The sequence below is a fragment of the Anser cygnoides genome, chromosome 1, assembly GCF_040182565.1.
Source record: "Anser cygnoides isolate HZ-2024a breed goose chromosome 1, Taihu_goose_T2T_genome, whole genome shotgun sequence".
NCBI classification, from domain to species: Eukaryota; Metazoa; Chordata; class Aves; order Anseriformes; family Anatidae; genus Anser; species Anser cygnoides.
Window position 1 is genome coordinate 93210596 of NC_089873.1, and position 22373 is coordinate 93232968.

The 22373-nt window shown below is 39.3% G+C and overlaps 1 protein-coding gene across 6 annotated transcripts in view; it reads right to left on the reverse strand.

Annotated features, from left to right (window-relative positions):
• ALCAM (activated leukocyte cell adhesion molecule) overlaps positions 1-22373 on the reverse strand; it is a 117310-nt gene that overhangs the window by 60440 nt on the left and 34497 nt on the right. Inside the window, exon 1 of one of the 6 annotated variants that reach the window (XM_048057230.2) lies at positions 2275-2323. The exons of 4 other annotated variants lie outside the window; for them this stretch is intronic. In XM_048057230.2, coding sequence (XP_047913187.2) covers positions 2275-2308 — 34 coding nt within the window. In that variant the 5' untranslated portion in view covers positions 2309-2323. Of the gene's footprint in view, positions 1-43; positions 93-2274; positions 2324-22373 lie in introns of those variants that run through there. One more of the 6 variants, XM_048057231.2, reaches the window with a different exon arrangement.

A 22373-nucleotide genomic window follows, 5' to 3' on the forward strand; every position in this document is an offset into this window, starting at 1 on the left:
TCAGAGATCCAGGTCCACCAAGGCACACCGTACTTTACCTAACCTTTTGTAATTGGACTACAGCACACGTGTTCCATTGGCCAATCTGTATTTCCACTGTAGGGAGACACTATGGGAACAGCTGACCTAGAGGAACCACAAAACATGATATTTAATCCAGCTCCTACGGATACTGCAAAATAACCTCCTGTTCATGCACAGCTAGTACAAAAATTCACCTATATCCAAAGAAAAATATGAAATTGGTCTGACAGTGACAACTCTGTGGGACTTTTTTCTTTTTATTTTTAATGACAAGGTAATATCATATAACTGGTAAATGAAAAATTATTTTTATATCTGTTTGGTTTATTTAAGTAATTCTCCAAGTCTTTCTGTATGCATTGTAAATTGAAATATGAATGTATAAATTGCTTGTGAGATTCTAACCTTTAGCTTTAATCTCAATTGCTAAAAAAAACAAAACTGTTATAATTTGGTGTCCAACTGTGAAAATAAAAAGCTATTTTCTGTTCTGGAAGAACAAAACAGATTTTGCTTTCAGCTCATTCTTCATGAAATGTGAGGTGGGAAGAGGCAGCTTTAAACTGCTAGCTTGTAAGTGTCCCTTGGAATTGTGGCTACTTAGAAAATTAAACCCATAATATATTATATTACAAATGCAATTCTGTGTCTCGTAAGTATTACCCTCATGTTCTAAATGCAACTTTATTTGACTGGGCTGCCTGTCACAACACTAAAGAAAGCAAGACTTCATAACATTTCTTCTATCACACATTGATCAGTGCTTCTACCAACTCATTGCTATTCCACTTATACATAAAATCACTGTGTGCAAATATCAGAATTACTCCTCTTCAGTGGCTTTTACATTTTCTCTTCAAAAATTATGTGACAGCAAAAAGCAGTCAGCAGAGTAAGCATTAAAACACACACATAATCTACTGGAATTTATAGAGATGTCAGCATATTTTTTATCCATTATTACAGATTTGCGATCTGTCATACCGCTCAGATAAAAGATATAACAATTTCCCTCTGCATTTCAAACGCTGGTGGTGCCACCACTTCTGCTATAGTGGCACAAAGCAGCCTGAAGACTCAGCCTCCACCATACCAGGCGCTACCCAAAGCCACCTTCTCCTCCTCACCTTCTACAGCCTCCCTGCCCTTGAAGTAGCCACAAGCAACTTTTTTCTGTTGGCTTGCTTATTTTAAGTGGCAAGAAGGTGCCTCTGAGGGAGAACGAAAGAGCAGAAAGAGAAAGAGGGAGGTGTGAGGTTTTCGAGGTGTCCAACAGAACAGATCCTAAGAGCAGTAACGATTTCATGCTTTCCTAGGTCTGACTTATACAAGCGATGCCTCCCTGCAACGTCTCCTGTTAGCAAACCCCCATGGATGCTGACACCACTGAGGGATGCTGAAAAATTAAGTACTGGGAAGGATAGACAACCTGCATCCTTTGGTGCAGGATGATCAACCATAAGCAAATCATTCAGCAGAAAACTCAGTGATGTATTGTTTTGCTTTACAGGTTTCAAAATTTACCACAGGCATCTGTGCTACTTGTAAGCCACATTTGTCTCAACTTTATGCTTTCAATCAGAAAAGGGTACTAAAAAAAAAAAAGGCAAAAACTACAGAACAGTTATCCACAATAATCCACAGATATATTTTGATTCAGTGAATCATTAACAAAATACATTTATAATCAGAGTCCTCAAAAACACTAATTCAATCTCAGATGCATCTTTGTACAAACATGACAGCACGGCCATTAACATAAATTCAGAGAGTCACTGTTGCTTTTCTGGTGATCAAAGTGAGCTATAATGGGGAAATCTGACTTCTGAAGTTGCCCCTCAGTCACACCCTGGGAAGATATCCAGCTCAGCACTGCAAAGTTAAGCACGGCCAAATGCACAGCAACTTATGATTAGGCCTGTGCACAACATATCACCCACCAAGATCCAGCTGCAATCTTAAATGAAATTTTGCAATCTGGTGCAAACTCACAGATTCCTCTATTAATTACATTAAAATATTGTATATTTAGAAACAGAGAAAAAAAAAACAATCACGACTCAGCATATCGTAAGCTGCAAATCTCTAAATACACAAATAAACCATTTTTTTCATACTATCTACAGAGATCTCAGGTCCCTAGATAGACAGAAAACAAAATCTTTGAACACATCCAGAAATGACATTTTTGGAATCAAAACTTCTGAACCAGAAGGTGTAACAAGATATTAAAATATAACTTAACCTTACTTGTCGATTTCTTGCTCCATGGATTTAGGCCCATTGTCTGTGCAAACAATCCAAATAGAGCCAGCTGAGAAGCATGGGCCCTTCAGAGTATGTCAAACAGCCACATGTGTTGTAAATTAGGATCATTTTCCCCAGCTTTTGAAAGGTATCATCAGATAATTAGCCAGTCACTGCAGGTTCCCTGAGACAAGTTGTTGATATCCATAATCCCCCCTGCTTTCCTCACTCTTCAGTTTTTTACAGCAGAGAACTGCAGAGTGCCAACTGTTCCCTCTGACTGTGTACATTAAAAAAAAAAAAACAGGTAAGGATATAACTCAGCCTATATTTCCCCAAGTAAAAACTAATCTGGGTTAGATACATCACCATTTGGAAGGAACACGTTCTAGGACGTGAATGGAAAAAACACACAGGACGTTACTAATAGGCCTGACCCACTTGATTTTTTAGTAACATCAGTCTTCCAACGTAATCTCATTGAACTCTAAAAACGGAGCGTTATGAAGGTGAGCTGCATAAGCTTTTTTTCTTTTCTGTTAAACACGCCTGAAGTCCTCTCAATCACGTGAAACAGCCTTACAGTCCAAGGCCCATCAGAGAACTTTTAAAAGGAGCAAGGTAGTAAATTATTTCCTCGATCCCACTTAGCAGTATTTGTCGCATCTGCCAGGAGCTCCATTAATGCTCCCAGTGTTCCTTTGATTTTCCACTTGCTGCTTGCTAAATGCTAAGAGTAATATGCTTCTAAAATCTAACTCTTGCCAACTACAGAAGCAATGCTCCTAACTCTTCTGGTGTGCCTCACTCATCACTTCATCTTATACCGAGGTTTTTGCAAGAGGTGAAAATTAAAACAGAAATTAAAGCAGGGTTAAAAAGTCGTCTCAGTTTTATAACAACATGGAGATAATACCAATGAAAGGAACAGCTCCACAGACTTGAGGAGAGCATCCTAGAGTCTTTGTATTCCAGGTGTCACTTGGCGCAAAAGAAAAGCCACCACATCATTTTTCAGCTGGAGACAGAAAGAAGAAGCTGAGCTTTTTACAATTATTGTGACACAGTGGCTACAGTACTCAAACACCTCTTTTGTGTTAGACTCAGGTCTACCTAAAGCTTGCTGACTTCAATCAACTTCAATGAGTGTTGGATTAGATCCACACCTGAGAATATAAGCAATTTAATTAAGGCTTTGTCAATCTCAAAAGTTTGCTCAAGAAGCAGTTGGTCATTAACTGAAGAGGACAGGTTGTTCTTTTAAACTTGCACGACTTTCCCTCCAGGACTAATACAAACATTTTAGGTCCTTAATTTACACTTAAGGTTAATCTGTGTTTTAACAATTTCCTAATTGGCTAAGATTCTTCAGATAATGGTGAAAACAGAAGCAAAACACAGCCTTGATTAACTGAAGGGCAAATTAACTTTTCATCTGAATCCTGGAAAACTAGAAAAAGAACAGTTGGGAGAAGCAGGAAAATTTCTCTCCCGAAGAGTAAGACAAGATCTGAAACACTAACTCTAAGCAGAACAAATAGCTACAGGAAAGGCACTTGGAAGTGAAAATTACAACAAATCAAGAGTGGAAGGCTCAAAGGGTGGTTCCATTAAGAAACTCAATGTCAGATTAAGACTACAGGGAAGAAAGAACTTCTGAATGTCAGTTTTGTTAAAATGAGTACTTAAAAAAAAAAAAAAGAAGGAAGAAGAAGAAGGGAAAAAAAAAGAAAAAGAAAAAAAGAAGAGAAGGAAATGTGACCAAGTTGTGAAAGGCTTTTTCCCCCTGAACTATGTACCTGATTGCTAAAATAGCTGCTATTTGCACTTTAAGTAGTCACCTCTACAGGGTTTTTTTCCTGATTTTTTTTTTTTTTTGTCAGAGATGTTTAATGGGAATCCAGGATCACCATCTACTTGCTAGAAGAATTACACCAGTAGTAGAAGAGATGCCTAGACTGCCAGTCTCTAAAACCTGTGAGCAACAGCTGAGGCTGTGATTAACTATTCTGAAACTCATGCTGGGGAGAAAAAGGAATAGACTGTAGTCAAAAGTGGAATTCAAGAACTTAATGCTTCATCATGAAAGAAATCAGTATCTAGTACATACGCAGACAGGACACAACCTATACCATCACGTATATGAAAGAATGTCTCACTTGATAGGTATGATAACCTACCACTGGCCACAGCATCTATTGAGTAACATTTCTTGTAACATGATCTGCAGTAAATCAAATGAAACATATCTCCAAAATAATTACAAAAAGAAAATTGCTGATTTACTATGTGAGTAAAAGCAATCTGGAGGCAATCTGAATTTTGCTTTTCTTGTTAATCAGGGTTCTTCTCATAAACATCACTGAAAGAAGCAGATAAAAAAATACCATTGATAAGAAAAATATCAGCAAGAAAGATGGAGAAGTGGAAGCAGCTGAGTAAGAATAGGTTAGATGGCAACACTTTTTTAACTGCAGTGAATGTTATTCAATACTCAACATTGGCAAAATTAACAGGTCACATGAAAAATCATTTCATGCTATAAAAAAAAATTCTAAGAACAATGAAAAAAAAACTTGGGAACCGCAATTTCTTATAATTCTATTAAGTCACTAAATACTTTGAGGTCCTTAAGCTTCCTAATCTGTAAAGAGACTTTTGGGTACTGTAAGACATTACAAAATTCTGTATCATGAAGTGTTATTTCATTATTGTTTTAGAAAAATTATCAAGACCACTACATTTAGTAAAAAATATGGTTTAAAGTTGGTTTTGTGAATGTTCTTATCTTTTAGCAGTGTCAGAATCTTTTTTTTTTAAGCATACAAATTATTTCCACTTCATGAATATTCTTATGTATGAGTAACTATTTTCTACCACTATCTGAAGCATAAAGAAAATTTACAACAAAAATGCAGCTGAACACACTACCACTCTCGCCTTCTTTATCCAGGCTGTAAAACGGCCATTTTGACCCCTCAAGAACTGCTTTAAGCTACGCCCTCAATTTTATCTCTTCAAAAAGCAAATATTTATCAGGGTTAATATTTTTCACTTCTTGGGAGCTAATAATGAAGAGTCTTCTGGATAGAGAATCATGCCCTATTTCTCATTACTGTGTGCAAACACTGTCTAGACAACTGGTTCAGATGTAGGTGGCCCTATGTGGTCAGAGAAATTTCCCACACTCACACTATTTGAGGAAAACACACCCAAAGCTAACAAAAGTCCTCCTTACAGAGAAGAACTACCCAGCAGATCAACACTTGCCACCAGTTCATGTCTACTCATGCAGCAAGCATCCTTAGCCATGTGATCAAGAGATTTGGGGTATTCTGGGAGGTCCACATAAATACATGAACTTTGCCCTGTTACACAGACACAATATTATAATATTCTGTAATATTACAATATTACAAAGCCTAAAAGATCATTCACAAATTTACCAAGTTTTGGTTCACGTGCCCATAAAGAAGCATCTTCATTTCTGTCTCGCTTATACAAATACTTGTGTGTGCTGGATTTTGTAGAATCACTTGCTCGCAAGCAGAAATGCTGAATACACAGCTACCGTATTTTCCAATTTTTGCAGATAAAAAGTAAAGGTTTCTAGTAAAAATGCTGACATGAACTTGCTGCAACTGTTACTAATATCTTTAAAGTTACACAACTAGAAAAAAAGTACACATTTGCAAAATCATTTAATAGATCAGTGTTGAGAGTATTACTTTTCATTGATAACGTAAGTGATGGATTTCTATTCTTCAAAGACCAGCAGATATTTTACAGACATTTAATACAGAAGAGAAAACCACACAGGCGTTTTACGCAGGCTGTGGTATTAAAACATATCAAAGCATTTAGAAGATATAACAAGGACACTAATTTATGAAACTTACACCATTTAAACATCTCTATATATTAATCTACATATAAAGGTTCTCCAGATATCTTAGTTTAAAAATATATAATTTGGAAACAAGCATTGTTATTACCATAAGCAACTAAGATACAAAAATGTCCAATGGTTTATGTTATTTGTTTAACTAGTTTAATAACTTCAATTAATAATAACTAGAATTAATAACACAACTGTGCTGTTAGCAAATATCAAGGAAATTTCCTAGTGAATCTCTGCAGCACTGCAGATTTCACCCTAACATTGCATAAACGTTGTAAAGTAAATGAGAAAAAAAAACTGTTCGTGGTTTTAAGACGGCTACAATCAAGAACTTGCAAACAGCTGATTTTTGAAAGGAAAGTCTGTTCCTGCCAGGAAGAGAGGAGTAACTAAGCAAGTCCTTTCTCATCTTCACTGCTCTCTAACGGGAAAAAAGATGGTATCTTTTTCTCTCTGGTTCAGAGGAAGGACAGAGACAGATTCTGTTTCAAAGAAAAGAATCTCAAAATCCTCTCTCTTGTTTTGAGATGAGGGTTATCTGGGAACATTTTGACAAGATTAGCAATTTCAACAGAATAGTTTAACATTTATCTGTTTCTATCTACCACCCTAAGCAACACAATCATCCTTCCTCACTCGCCCTGTAGCACTGTAAATTACTCCACCTCATCTTTTACAGAGCTGTTGACTCTTGGCAATTTCTTCCTGATCTGCTCTTCTTTTTCTGATCCAGATGATTTCTCAAACTTCCTCGCATTTCTTCAAATAAAGATCACCCTTTGCTGAATAACTGATTATGACCAAAGCCTGTCTCCCAAACTGGTGAACAGCTGAGGGAACTTGCTTTGGGACACAGCCAAGAAACTTCTGGTGTGGATGTTTAAATGCATTACCATCCCTCACACATTGATGTCTGACTGTAACAAACACTGTCTTGCAGAATGTGTTAACGTGACATCTGGACACATTTCTTTCGCTAGTGAATCAGTGTTACTTGCATCAGCATTCTCTGCCCTTTCGAAAACAAAAAACACCACTCAAGTTTTTTGCCTCCTCAGAATATCAGGATTATTGGAATAGATACCTGTCTATTTGGATTGATATCTCTCCGCTCTACTGAACAGGGAAATTAGCTGGTACCAATAGATTTGGGGGTCGCTGACAGGAATTTCATCTTCTCACATCTGCACTGACTGACTACTGTCGCTGCTACAAACAGCCTGGTGACTTTTAATAATCAATATGTGACCCTTCACAGGGGAAAGTAAATACTGCCATTCTGTTTCTTTGGAGAGATCACAGAAGTAGTCAATAGAAATTATTCTTATTTCCTCCCATAAAAACACGGATAGCTTATATGACATCAACTCTGTTTAACGTGATGGTAGAGAATAATACGGATGGGATGAAAATGAATTTTACATGCCCTAACCTATGTCTGCATTTACCTCTTACAAAGAAAGCAGTAACAATTGGGTAACAGTATTCAAGCATAAGCTATACCTCCATCTAAGAATCAAGGTTGGGCAAAAGCTGAGTTGGTGCACTTATATTAGCATATTGTATCAAATGCACTGGATATGTACTGTCTCCGGAGTTTTACTTCCTACTGCCCTATGTCTTTGTAGTCACTTCGTGGGAACCGCATTCAAGCCAAGAGCAAACAAATTCTTGCTATGAATGTTGTACTTTACATCCTTCTGCAGCATGAAAGCTGTCTCTGTAAGAAACATGACAGCAGACTGTACAGCTTTAGGGCTGTGACTTTACCCTGGCTGTCTTCCACAGTCACATTCAGAATATAACTTCAGTGGTTCATGTACAGCTTAAAAGCAGTTTCTCCCAGACGGGTTTGATGCACAGAGAGGAGCTGGATCTCTCTTCGGTGTGTTGGACAAATCTCGAGTATATAACCGAAGTTAATCACTAAGGCCATCAGACTGGGATACGGTAGGTTTGCATAGCCTTTCATTTTTTACTGACTAGAAAACTGTTCTGTAGTCAATTCTTTATGATCATAAAAATCAAACATTTTATTTCAAAAGTAAGGTACGTGCTATTGAACATGAAATGAGAGCAAACAGACTGGAGGCCAATTCTGCCAATCTCCTGCCCTTCCACTGCAGTACTGGAGTGCTTAAGAAAGTCAGACGAGAGAAAAGACAGTACTCCTTAGGGACCTAGGACATGGTTGTCTTCCCTTTACCAAGAGCATTCCAGACTGACAGAAGATGTACTGATACAAAACAAAAAAAAAAACCACCACCAACAAAAAAAAACATTTCGGGGCAATTTCTGTTATTTAAGAGCACTTGTTGCTCACTGAGAGGTGTCAAAAAGTAAATTAAGAAAAACACTGTATATTTACCAGCTCGCTAATACGAATTAATTTTCTCATGCAGTGACACAACCTGAGTGATCAACTCTCCAAAATCCCAAAGGGACACACGCTGGTGAACTTCAAAGCCATAACCAATGCAGAAGCATGCACCCTCCCAACCCTGTCAAAGAGGAGACAGAGGAAAAGCATTAGCTGATCTGGTCACTGAAGAGTAAGAAACTACAGCTGGCTGGAAGGAGACTTTGCTCCCAGTCTTGCTTTCCAACATGCTTTACATCATATCGATCTACCTGCTGCCTCCTCTCTTGTCTGCAGATGAGCCCAGGCTATATTCCCTCACCTTAATGTTTTCAGAACTGGAGTGGGAAAGGCAAGCAAAACCAAACTCAAAACTTAATCTGGCCTCGTTCCCTCTTCCTCCTGCCTTTTGCCCTTCCCAAGCAACAAACGAGATGCTCTGAACAAAATGAAAGCCAGCAGGTTTCCTTTTGATGTCTTGGTTCCACCCAAGAAAAACACACACACACATATTCAAAGCAGAGGACAAGGACAGGGGTTTCACCTGATCCAGAAACTAGCTCTGGAAAGATTCATCTTAATTAATTACACCCTGCTTTGCAAGTCCAGCAGACAACATGACTCATGTTACACTGTTTCCACCAATGCTGTAGAAAACAAATTAGCTGACAAAGGGGGAAAAATTGCTTTTTCATCTGTTTTCCTATTGAAATTAATTGCAAGAAGTGTACTAGCATACTGGAAAAATGCTGAAGGCAATAAAAAAATCTGCACATGTAGGGACCCCAACGTATTTGATTTATACTTCATACCATTTTATTTTTAAATAACAAAGGTTTGCCTTGTTTTGAATGAACTGATTTACAGGCATTTTTGCTACGTCCATGTAAACTAGCTACACCTGTATATGCTAGCTGCCTTTTCTATTTTTCAGGTACAGGAGTGGAACGAAATAGAAAAGTCAACTGTTTAACAGAGGTCTGAGCTTAGAGAGTGTGGATGTTCTATCCACCAGAGTAATGGACATGCAACCAAACACGGAATGGTAAGCGTCATACGAAACCACAGCTCAGTGTTTCTGTAGGGGGTCACTAGGCTGACAGGGAGAGAAACACTTCTGCAAATATCTCAGGTAACAGCTTGACAGCGGTGGGACCTGCGGCAGGAAAAGGAGGTGAGGCTGAAGGACCTTAGGAAATGCCAGGCTAATGTAGTGCAGTGAGGCCTATCTCTTGGCAGCCCACATAGCCCCAGCCCTTCCCATTCCCAAAGGAGCTCAAAAGGGAATAGAAGTGGTGACTCCGTATGTTTGAAGAAGTGGTGACTGTGTTTATGTTCCTGAAAACTGTTGAAGATGTTACTTAGCAGACTGAAATCCGTCAGGTGAAGGACCTGACCTCACTGCATTACTTCCATCAGTTATCAGGTCCTTTAACTTCACTCTGTTTTAAATGGAACAAGCCACTCATTGCTTTGTAAGCAGGCACAGTAAGTTAGCCCACAGTTTGTGAAATTTCATTTCAGAGAGCAGACATAACAAGACAACCCAGAATATTTAATTAACCTGTCTACACATTTACGATAAATTACATATTCTGAAGGCAAGGCTGGTATAAGGCTCTCTGGACTACATGTGTCCATGTGGCAATAAACTTAGAGTTCCAAATTAGTTTTCCAACTTACACTGCTAAGCCTTTAACTAGGAAACGCATCTATAGGGCTACAAATCTGCACTGGGAAAATCTGGCTCTGGTTATTCAAAAGCTGCAGTTCAGCTTTGGCAGATGTTTATCAAAGAAGTACAACACTTGGTACCTCGTCTGAACCCGGATGAAAGTCAAATGTTGCAACTGAAATACACAACTTGTTCAAAGCAATACCCCTGAACAACAAGGTGAAAATTACTGGCACATTTAGAGAACACTATCATCTGTAGCGATCTACTGCAATTGCCAACAACTTCTCAGAAAGACTCTGAAGTAACAAAAGTTGCAGAACTGGGAATCTAACAACTGAGAAATTACAGATTCGCAAGTAAGACTTGTCAAGCTTTCCAGCACAGAGACTTTCCAGCTTTTTTGCCCAAAGAAAAGAAGTCCAAGAACAGAAGTCTCAGGTCACAAACAAAGAAAAAGAGACACCAAGGAACTTTTCAATGTTCTTTTTTTTTTTTTTTCCTCCTTAGAAGAACAAAACAAGACCTACCTAATAAACCTTATGCGTTTATTTCAACAAAACTACTTAGATGATCAATTTGTCAGTGAAAGTATGGGCTTTTAACAACCACTCTAGACTAAAAACATCTAAAGGCATATACAGTTTTCCTTCTATTTATATTTACATACAGCGTTTTTCGAGAGAGGTATAAAGAAGTCATGGCTGGCTAGGAGCAAAAACATGATTATGTAAAATAGAGTATGCAAATACGTAAATTCACATGTAAAATAGCAGCTACACTGAAAAAAAAATCAACAATTTAATGCAATCAGCTGACAAAACACAACTGTCTCGCGTAGTATATTAGTATATACGGCATCTATGGGTTCTCTACTTTAAACAAATCAAGTGACCTGACAAAGTCAGGTCTGAAAATCTCGTGGCTGAGAAATGGTTCCTGATAAATGGGGGGGATGGTGGGGAGGGGGGCTGATGCTGAACATCTGCCATTCACACTGAATGACCTTTTTATGAAAGTGGACTTATCTATATTGAAAACTCAAGAGTCATGTTACGGCTCTCTGCATACAGCATATCCTTGGAGGTTTGATTTCAAAAGCCAGATGTGGTATTGTATATTCGCTGCTGACAAGGAGGCAGGCAGAGCACATTACATCACTCTTCAAAGAGATGCTGAGTGGTAAACCGAATGCAGGAACCCCCCTGAAATGATCTGATAAATGATTTTTGTTAGTTAGTTTGGCACCAGTATGTCTGATATCTAACTCTGTGACACACAGTCTATCGAGTACACGGTATTAGATTCCTGATATTTTGTGTCAACACGAAACCTATGCTGTGACACATGCCTTTGTAGTAAAGTATGGGAGGAGAGAAAAGTCAGAGGGGAACACAATACACTTCCCAAACATGTAAGGAAATAACTGAATTGTACTGGTATTGTATGTTGCTAAAAGGCTGCCATTAGAGACAAAAAGTCACAATTCAGACTAGCAGCTCCAAGCATATCACATTGCGCTATCATTACCTAGTTTTCAAACACAATTTCCTATTCTACTAAATCCCCAAACCAGTGTTTCAAAAGATTCTTTCCTCCTCTTACAACACATCTGATGTAATTTTCACATATATTCAGCAACAAGACTATAAATGAAGGCAGGCAGAGAAAGGACTGTGTTGCTGAGATGAACCTATTTCACAGAATCACCACAGAGTAATTCCGGTCACTCAGGATCTCAGGAGGTCTCCAGCCCAGCTCCCTGCTCAAAGCAGGGTCAGCCACGAGATCAGATCAGGCTGCTCAAGGTTCATTCAGGCAGATCCTGAAATCCTCCAGGGACGGAGCCTGCACAATCTCTCTAGGCAGCCTGCTCCACTACTTTCTTTTCCATGCCAGTGAACTTGCCTGCTTTGCTGCCCCTTTTCAATTTATGACCAATATCTTTCATTCTCACCCCAGGAACCTTAGCACTGGGCCTAGATATCCTTTCAGTACCCTCCTCATGTGGTGGAGGCTGCTGCCAAGTGTGTCCAAAATCACCTCCAGGCCCAAGAAGTCCCACACCCTCAGTCTCCCCGCATGAAGCAGGTTCCCCACAGGAATCACTCTAGTTAATTGATGACTTTCTTGTGATGGCAGGCCCAAAACTGGATGCGGTTCTTCACGTCTAAGGATTTACGTCTAAGGAGTACCAATTACAGGGAACAATCACTTGACGTGGTGCTGTTCTCCTGCTAATGCAGGCAAGGATATTGTTGGCCCTGATGGCACACAGCTGGTTTGTGGTCAGCTTGACCTTAGAGATCCTGATGAAAGCTAAGGGAAAGAAGGCTCTGAGGGTCTCATCCTTATGTGTCCACAGCCACTAAAGCACCTGCTCTGTGCAGGAACAGGTCCAGATTTTGCTTGTTTATTCTTTTACTGTTCATTCAGCAGCAGAAGACACTGCTCGTACAGGACAGAAGAGCGGAGGAACATGTCAGAAGAATGAGAACAGCCCTTTGCTACAGCAACGTTAGGCGAACATCAGCAGTGACTATCCCTGTGTTGTTGTCTGCCCCCTGGGGGAAAAAAAAAAAAGAGTAATTCTAAGTCTACTTCAGTATCAATTATATATTTCTAAGGTATTAAATCTGTGTAAATGATTGATCTGTGAAAAATGCATTTAAGCTGCCTCTAGACTTTAAAGTCTCTCACTGTTTGAATGATTTGTTTTAGCTATTTTGTGCAGTCATATACTTGGGAACATAAAAATTCAGGTATGAAGCTTCAATGGATGGCAGTGGTCACTGGATCCAGACTTATGGCAGTAATTACCCTTTCAGTGTCTTGAAATTAGCCCAAGTATTATAAGAATAATGTAATATGAACTTCCAGGCTAAGAAATATTTTGGTGTTGCAGCTTACTGCAAAGCCCAGGGAAACGAAGACTGAACTGAAAAATACTGTAATCAGTATTTCACCTCTTTTTACTTAGTTTATCTGAAGCAACCAGATGCGTGAAATGAATAAAAATGTCTACTTTGCAGCATCGCAGTGAGTGTTAGAAAAATATTCACTCAAGTTAAATATTGGCAGAGGGAATTCCACTTTTGAATATACGGTAGCTTTGTAGTTACATTAAACTCAAAAGAACAAAACACAAGAAGTGCTCGATTCTTCTTTTTATTAAACAGCACAGTTTTGAATGAGAAAGTGTAAAGGAGAATAGTTCCTTCACAGTTGAATCTTTCTATAAGCTAGTCTAATATAGCGTTAGCAGAGGGCTTTCTTATTTTTCTCCTTCTCCCCAACATAATTGTTTGTGTGTGTGACAGAGCACCCTTTCTGCACCAGCCCAACACAGCTGTCAGGTACAAGGAGTAACACTGGTCTTTTTCAGTGCTTCCGTCCTTGATGTTTCTTTGGATGAGGCCTCCATTTAACCTCGTCAGCTGTATCTGCTGTAGATGACTGTCCAGAAGACAGACAGCCCCTCTATCTTGAAAAATCAATGCAGTGCTCTCACAGGTTTTCTCTCATACCTTTTCGCTGCTTCAGTTCAGAGCCTGGGATTTTTGTCAGTACTACCACTTATTCCTTATTCTCCTTCTATGAAGGACTCTCATCTATGGTCCCATTGGATGAAAACCACAACTGGTTTTGCTCAACCAGAATTAATGCTGTCTTATATAGAGCTTGGTGTCCTAAGGAAATAAAGCTAATGTCATCATAGTTAGCTGAATATGTCTGCCCATGAACTGAGCGCTAATTATGTTGGCTTGAAAACACCACAAAGGTCCTTGAGACTGGTAGGTATGTATCAAGTGCTTACAATTTCCACACTTTACAAGGAAGAGGACTATGTTAGGCCCGTAATTGTTGTAATTCGTTGCCCTTTGCAGAAATGAAGCTATGTCTGATTCTCACTGGAAGTGGGCCACGGTTATCATGGAGAAGATTTCAGAGTTCCAGCAGATTAAAGAGGCAGGAGGCAGACGTGAGATACACATCAGAAAGCCACAGGGAAATCAACTTCATAATTTCTTCTGCCTACCCCTGAACATGTTGATTTGGAAGTATGTTAACTAATATAGTATAACCAACATGATCGCAATGTACAGTTGCTTGTCCTCAGCTGTAAAGTCTGTCTTTTACAAATAGTGTTGAAAATTTTTGAGAGAGAACTTGTATGGAAATTGATTTTACCCACTTCAAGCTCTCATAGATTTCATTCACTCACACTCTTGCAGTCACAGACTTGGAAGTACCAAGGCACATATACTCAAATGGTATGGCCAGGACCTCTTGTGTGCAACGTAAATAATAAAAGATGCTGGATACCACATCCTTTTTATGTCTCAGGGGTGGTTCTTACTTTACAGCAGTGAACTGGTTTAAAGACAAATCTTCCTTGTCTGTCAGGAGACAACAGTCACAACGCTGTCCTTTACTTCAAAATGTTGCTTACTCCATCCTCTATAAATCCTAGGACAGACTGCTACTCAGTTTCTCCTTGTTTGTTTGAAATGTATATTTTTCACCTGATAAGATAAAAAGAAAGAGAAAGTCACATAGGTGTTATGCTGCAACCCTATTGCCACCAGAAGATACTGTGTACTGAGTGGTCATCTATGTTGAGGTCTGAGAGTGCAAGCCTTCTGGTCTCAATATAAAGCACATTCTTCAATTTTATTACTAGAAAGGGCATGCTGACGGCAGTATCCTTGAACTACATCTAGCATTAACATGACTGGCTGTTCTTACAGTCCCTGTTCTGGTCTTTCTTTTGGTGCTTTCACTAACACACAAGTACATGCAGCACCTCCACTCATACTTCATTCATACAACCTTCATAAATCCAACAAAATTCAAAGTATTAAGACTGAAGTGCAAAATGTACCTTCCAAGTTCACATAACTTATGAAGTAACCAAGACTTGTTCCTTTTGAAAACAGTATTTGTTACATTTATGGTACTTTAAGGGTCTGAATAACAGTGCAGGTGTGCAAGGGTTAGTTCTGACAGATGGCTTCTTTTTAAAACCCCAGTACAGAAGCTGCACCTTCATTCTCTCCTGGATACACATGGAGGAACTTTAAAATCTCTTCCACACCAGACATACAAAGGCCCAATACTCAAAATACATCAGTACCTGCATTTATGGTAGTTACCTGCAGTGTCAAGATGGAAAACCCTCCACGCTCACTAGATCTACATGCAGATGGCTTTTCTGCGTCTAGGAAAGGTAAAAGTCAATCCTCTCATTGTCAGTGTTAATGAAATACACAACCATTATAACCTAACAGATTTCCATTTGCTCTTTACTTTGTACTACTACTTAATAAGCATGTGATGATCAGTACACTTGAAAAGACTTATGGTAATAGTTAAGGCACAAAACCCTTCAAGCATTTATGACACATTGTTTCCATGGTTTTTGTCTACTTTTTAGAACTGCCTCTAGAACTTGCATCTAGACCCTGAAAGGCTGATTAGTTCAATTAAGCTAATGAAGGAAAAAAATAATACTTATCTCAACCTTCACTTGACATTAACAAAAGTGTTTACATGGCACAGTTCCTGGCTTTCCTAGCCAACAGAGCCTCTGCAACACAACCGATTAATTAAACAGTGCTGAGAAGTTAACACTGAAGGTTACTGATTAATTGTATGTTAGAGCTGTCTAATCAAGTACCCAAGGCAATAAACAAATACAAAGATAAATTATACCATGATTAACACAATTATTTATAGTTTTAGTTTTAACTACTTGCTTGCCACATGGCATACTTCCACCTGAATAAGCAAAAGGAGGAGGGCAGCTCAGGATCACCTACTGAATTTCCCAGCTGGCTATTATAGCTGTTCTCCCGTGAAGTGAAATAAATTATTATTAATCCTACTCCATGCATGGCCATCATGCAAGCATATATGCTGAATGAGCAGCCATACATTTATTTATCATGTATTTTTTAGTACTACTGCTTGCTAATTCATGTCTCCAAGGGCTTAATTCGGCAATGCAAACAGCTGCTAGCCCTCATTAAGAGAAAGCAAGCAATCGACTCTAAACACTACATTATTATTAAGAGGACAAGATTCAGACCTAGAGACGATCGATAGCTTTTTCTCTGATACTCAAGTTCTTCTGTCTAACAGTGAACCTCTTGCCTTTTAGGGATCTTTGTCTCAATATCTGAGTTTCAGTCATAGGCCCGAAACTGCAACGCTTCTCCATCTGTTAAGGTTATTTTCATGGCCTCCTCTGAATCACCACATAACTCAGTTCTTCATTTGACAATACCAAGACATGAATACTAAAATTTGCCTCCACGCCACAGTTTTTCTAACTTGTGTAATCCACATGCATCACAAAGTAAATATTTTCCTCGTATGCACTGGTGCAAGTTCATTTACTTTTATCATGATTCAGACAGACCTTTTGAAGAAAATGCTCCAAGGAGGGCTCTTAAAGAAGGAAACTCCATGACAATGAGCTTCCCTAAGTCACTGAAAACAGAAGCTTGCCTCCTCCAAAAAACATCATTGATCTCCTCCTAAATCTGCCAACCCTGGCTGCTTCATACAATGAGGTCAATAAGAAGATTCTGTTGTGTCCACCATTTGCCTCTCTGAAAATAAATTAAATACATATCAGAGATACATAGAATATCCTGAGCTGGAAGGGACCCACAAGGAGTGGGTCCCTTGTGGGACCCATTGAGTCCAACTCTTGATTCCACGGAGGGCAACTTAAAAGTTAAATCATGTACCTAAGGGCATTAGATTTTAAAAAAAAAAGTGTCTCATAAAAGGCAATAATTAATGAGAAAGTCCAACTGCATTCACCCATCCCCAGGTAATTTCCCCAGAATTTTCACTGTGCCACGGAAAGATTTATTAGTCATTTTAATGGGCAGAATCCTTTGTCAGTCTGCTCAAAACACAGTTGTTACAACAGTCCAAATATTTACTCTTCCTGTGTTCCTCTTTTGTTATAAGCCATTGTATATGTAATATAACCACGATCAAATCTCCCATTAAACCTCTCAGCTATGAGCAAAACAGTTCAAACTTCCCCACTGTATCTAAACAGACCCATCTCCCACTTATATCACACTAGCTTTAAAGGACTTCCTACCACAGGATGAAGAGAGAAGAGGCTCAACCCCATGTCCTCTAATTACACATCTTCCACAGCTGGCAATGAGACCCCACAGAGAGCCACGAACCCCCCTTTTTCTGTACTGCTGACACACAGGAGAGCTGGCAGCTCCAGCACGCTCATCTTCCCACACCCCGAAACACCTGCTATTTGAAGCTGCTTGTGGCAGGGGCTGAAATTATAGCAGCCTCAGGAAGACTAGATTAAGTAACAGACAAAAGGTCAAAGGCTGATTGATGTCACCACTGCATACTGTAAATACATATATAGATATACATTAAGATTTGCTCAATTTACATTGATATAAGTCACAAATTTTATATCCATGCCGTGGTCTTTTATTTTTTTCTTTCATTTTAAAATTACATTTAGATTTTTATTTTTTTTTTAATGTTGTTGCAATTACAATCAATCAAGATCAACAACCCCAACCCTTATCTCTTGAATTATGGATTCTGTGACAGTATATATTATACATTCAAAAATCTGTCTTTCCTTGTTTCCAAAAGTGGTTAATTATATAACACTGGAGAACTGTTTTTAGGAAGGTTAATTTTCATAAGAACCTTTCAACGTGCAATAGCTTGTTGCCTTCAGAAAATAATGTTCATACAGCAGAAAATAGCACTGGGAACACTGAAAGAACATCTAGCCTAACACACTGTTTCCCAATATTGTAAAGATGGAGCTCATGCTCATGCAACAACATTTCTCCAACCGCAGGCTCACAAACCCACTGTTTGACCCATGCCAACAGAGCTGTCTTCAGCAACCTGAATCTCCAAGCATGATCAGTGTGTGCACTCTCAGGCAGTTTTAGAAAGGCTTGAATCTGGAGCACCTGATCTGCACACAATAACATACATGCAAGCTATCTTCAACAACTGTTAGTGCTCATTAAAACAAGCTTATTAAGTCAACCAAAATGCAGGCAACAGTTACTTGTAAAAGATGCTGCTACAACAGAAATAAATCAATCCTCTGTCATTTAAAACAACAACAACAAAACTCTATGTTTGCTTCAAGTCCAAATGCAGAGTTTAATGCTTGTTTTCTTACTTTGTCTCTCAAATTGATTTACTAGAGGTACTTGTATCTTTAGTCTCTAACACAGTTTGTGCAATGGCTACTATTGTACTGCAAGGTTAAACTGGTTTACTTTGACACAGAAAGTTAAGCGCATTGTGTAGAAATCAAAACTACTTGCTTCTTCCTGTAATCATGCAGCAATTTATATTTCAATTCTTTAAAACATGCTAAGAGAAAAAAAAGAGCATTGTTACTTATCTTCCAGGTTTCTATGTCTAAAGCTACACTCCTCCACCTTCTCCCATCATTTCTGGATGCTGTTTCAACAGTACAATTCATCCACTCAGCTTTCCACTTAATTTGTCAAAGATTATTTCCAAAAACTAGAAGTAAATGGACTTCAGGTAATCATTTACACTGCTTGCACAACTTTTAAATGTAGGCAGTTTTTAAAAGTGTCTGCAGTCAAGATGCCTTTCTGCTGCTGAAGAATCTCACAGCACACACACTAAACCCACAGCAGCAGTGAGCTGCCAGCCAGCTAGGAGCCCACAGCTTCAGCAAATGAAACTCAGATAGGGCAGGAGTGTATATGTACAGCCAGGAGGCCAAGTTCAGAGCAGAGCTGTTCCTCTGTCAGTACAGCGCCTGGAAAACACACCAGAAAATGGCTCATTTCTACACCAATTGCCTAGTGACACTCAACGTTTTCAAGCCACTCTTTAAGGATCTGTGAAACAAGGAAATGCATGCGTTTGATATGGATAACTGCAAGCCTCCATCTAGTTCTCCCATTCTAGAGGACAAGATGATCTGGGGCTCTTGACCTAACCCATTCGACTGACTTCCCTTAAATTTCCTCAGCAAACACGTGTGGGCAGGTCCATAACAAGGAACGATTTGTGTGCGTTTGATGATGCATGTGTTAAAGCTGTGCAGGAAGCATTAAGAAGCCATACATTGCCCCCTGACTAAAGATCTGAAAAGATCATCATCCCTGTAACACTCAACCAGGAGCAAGTGCGGTAAAATAATCACCAGTTTAGGGGGTTGTGTTAAGAAGATGGAGTGGTATTTATGAACCCACACAGGGTGCACAGTTTAAGTAATCTGCCCAGTCTTAATACACACAGACCCCTCCCAGCCTTCTTCTGAGAAGCAGCAGCAGGGTCTTCGCTGCCCTCCAGCCATGCGATATGTTCTTAGTGTCTTGGCTCCGATGGTAAAGCCCACGCACTAAATCCGAGAGGCACGCACGATGGCATTTGTGTGGATCGAAAGGCAGAACTTTGTACAAGTCTGTTTATGCTAAAGCATTTAAGTTTTGACATTTGCATGCAGGAATTTCAAAAGAGCATATCTGTGGGTGGTTTTTGATAGAATATATATCATAAATAACAGGGAGTTGTTGAGAAAAAGCTACAGGTGAACTCAAGCTGTGTTTTTCATTAACTAAAAATGACCTGAAACTTAAGTTACTGAATTCAGTGTACTGTAACCTGGCAATATCCTCATAACCTTCCTCCTATAATAACAGATGTAATTACATGTCTTGCTATGAAATTTAGTTACTTTAAAAAACTCTTTGAACACCAAATTAGCTTCATTGTTACCCTTATTGTATCATCTCTAAATTGCACCTGTGCAAGCGCCTAAGTGCTCTAATTGCAGGTTTATAGGATGTATGCCTCAGAATGTAACTATGTGAACTACATAAAAATGATTAGGGCAATTACTCTTGGGTAAAAATGTTTAACGCAACGTCAAAGCCATACAGCAGTTGTGTATTTGTTAGGTGTGCTGTTCCTGTTGTTGCCCACAATCGTCTCCATGCTTTTTGGAGTGAGGTTACTGTCTGCTCACTTCTGTTTTTCAATTTTATTTTTTAACGCTGGTGCTCAACTCACAGAACAAGTTTAGAAGGCGTTTGCCATGGTAATTCTTTTATGTTGATGAATCATGACTACTTAATTTATTTTAGATACCTTTATTCCACTGGCACGTATCTAAAAGTATGTCTAGTGGAAGGTAAAAAGTCAGGCTTAATTTTAGGAGAGCTTAGGGAGATGAAAGATAAGGAGCTAATTATGCAACTGTGTGCACTGGACAGCAGCATAGGCCATGGTAGAAGTGTCAGCTATTTTCAAAGAAATCTTAAAAAAGAACTGCAAGAAAATCTACAAAATAGAGCATCTTCTGTAATGGAGGCTAGAAATCAAAGAAAAACCTACTGCTTGATTTGGTTTGAACTTTGAGCTATTTGGGAAGGAAAAATTTCTCTTCATCAAGCAAACCTTTGCAGAGCTGTTAATGGCCTAAGAGCCATGTTAATAACAAAAATTGCTGCCTACATTTTTAGAACTATTTCTTCAGATATATTTTTTTAAAATATTATTTATTTTTAAAGTGTTAACAGGACTGTATTCCAATAGGTTTGCATAACCAAAAAAAAACCATAAAAAAAACTATTATTCTACAACATCATCACTACTGCAAGCAAACACTGGTAAGCTCATATACTTATAGTCACTGGTCATACTGAGAATTCAGCACCTTATCCTGTTTATTAACAAACAGTTTTTCCCCCAGTTTGTAGCTCACTGCTCATGAATGCGAGGCTAGACACTTCAGCTTTGCCAAAAACTGTTTCACACATTCCTGGTGAAAACACGCAAATGTAATGTACTTGATTAACTTTAAAATACGGTGCCTGCTGACACAGCCCCAAATTCAGAAGAGCGGTTACGATAAGCATCGAGATCTAAGTGGTTCCTTAGCTGCCAGCTCCTTCACAGGCAAACAACAGCCTTTTCTTCTCAGAGCATCTTGGTATCTTCAACCAAGTACACTGGTATGTTTTACCAAAAAAACCAAAAAAGTTATCCTGCAAAGCCTTGTTCTTGACTCAAGCTCTTCCATATCCTACCAGCCACAAAAACATGGGAAGCTACTGTGTACCAGATATTCTGCTCTCCCTTTTCCAAGGCTACTGTGGATCTGGAAAGCCACCAACGTCTTGGTTACATAAGGAGCAGACATAAACACGACACTAGGGTGGCTGAAGGAAGGAGCAAGCTGTGGATATGCCAAAAACCCCTCAGTCCCCTTGGAACGGGGTCACAAAGCGATACTCAAACCAGTCAAAAAACACTGGGTCTGCAAAGGTACAATTACCCCCAGTGAAGTCTTTTGACAATGAAAAACTTCTGTTTCAGAAGAGCTTAATGGAGAGCTCTCCTCTTGCTCCCCAAATGCACTCACCTACTGCATTTGAGGAGGATGGGGTGGGGTGAGATCCCTCAGGCTCTCCCCGCCATCTGACGGCTTAGCACATGCTCTGGCACAGCTCAGCCAAAAACACTCAGCCAAAACTGCACAGGATGGCCTCTCTGCTCCCCACAGGATGTGGGGTGGTTTGGATGCTCTGCCCCTTGCCCTCTCCATCGGCTGGCATGGATGCTGCCAGGTCCAGGAGAAGCACAGGGAGAGCAGATGAGACATCAGCGACCCTAGCAGGGGCAGCATGAAGAAGCAGAGGGCAGGAGACACCACGTCTCTTAAGGACGGGAGAGAACGGAAGGGGGAAGGAGGGCAATTTGCTGGATAAGAGAGCTCAAGCGTTCAAGTCTCAGAGATTAAAGAGCGTTAGCAGCCTCTCTTCCCCACCTCTGTACATTAATGCTTTAATCCAGTTTCCACAGGGGGAAAAAAATCATACAGACTGTGCATTAAAAAGATAACATTTGATGGTCATGTTATCTGTCTGGGTCTCTGAGTTTTAAGAAAGATGGAAAAATTAGTTGTTATTCAATTTGAGAACATTATCACAGTAACCCTCTATTTTCATGTGAATACGAAATGGCTTCCTTTCTGGTTGGTTCAGACTTGGGCTGGGGAGGAGTTAATGTAGGGGAAAAAAAGCTCTGAAATGTAGATGCATTGAACTATACTTTTTTTTTTTGGTAATAAACCATAAACTAAACCAGCA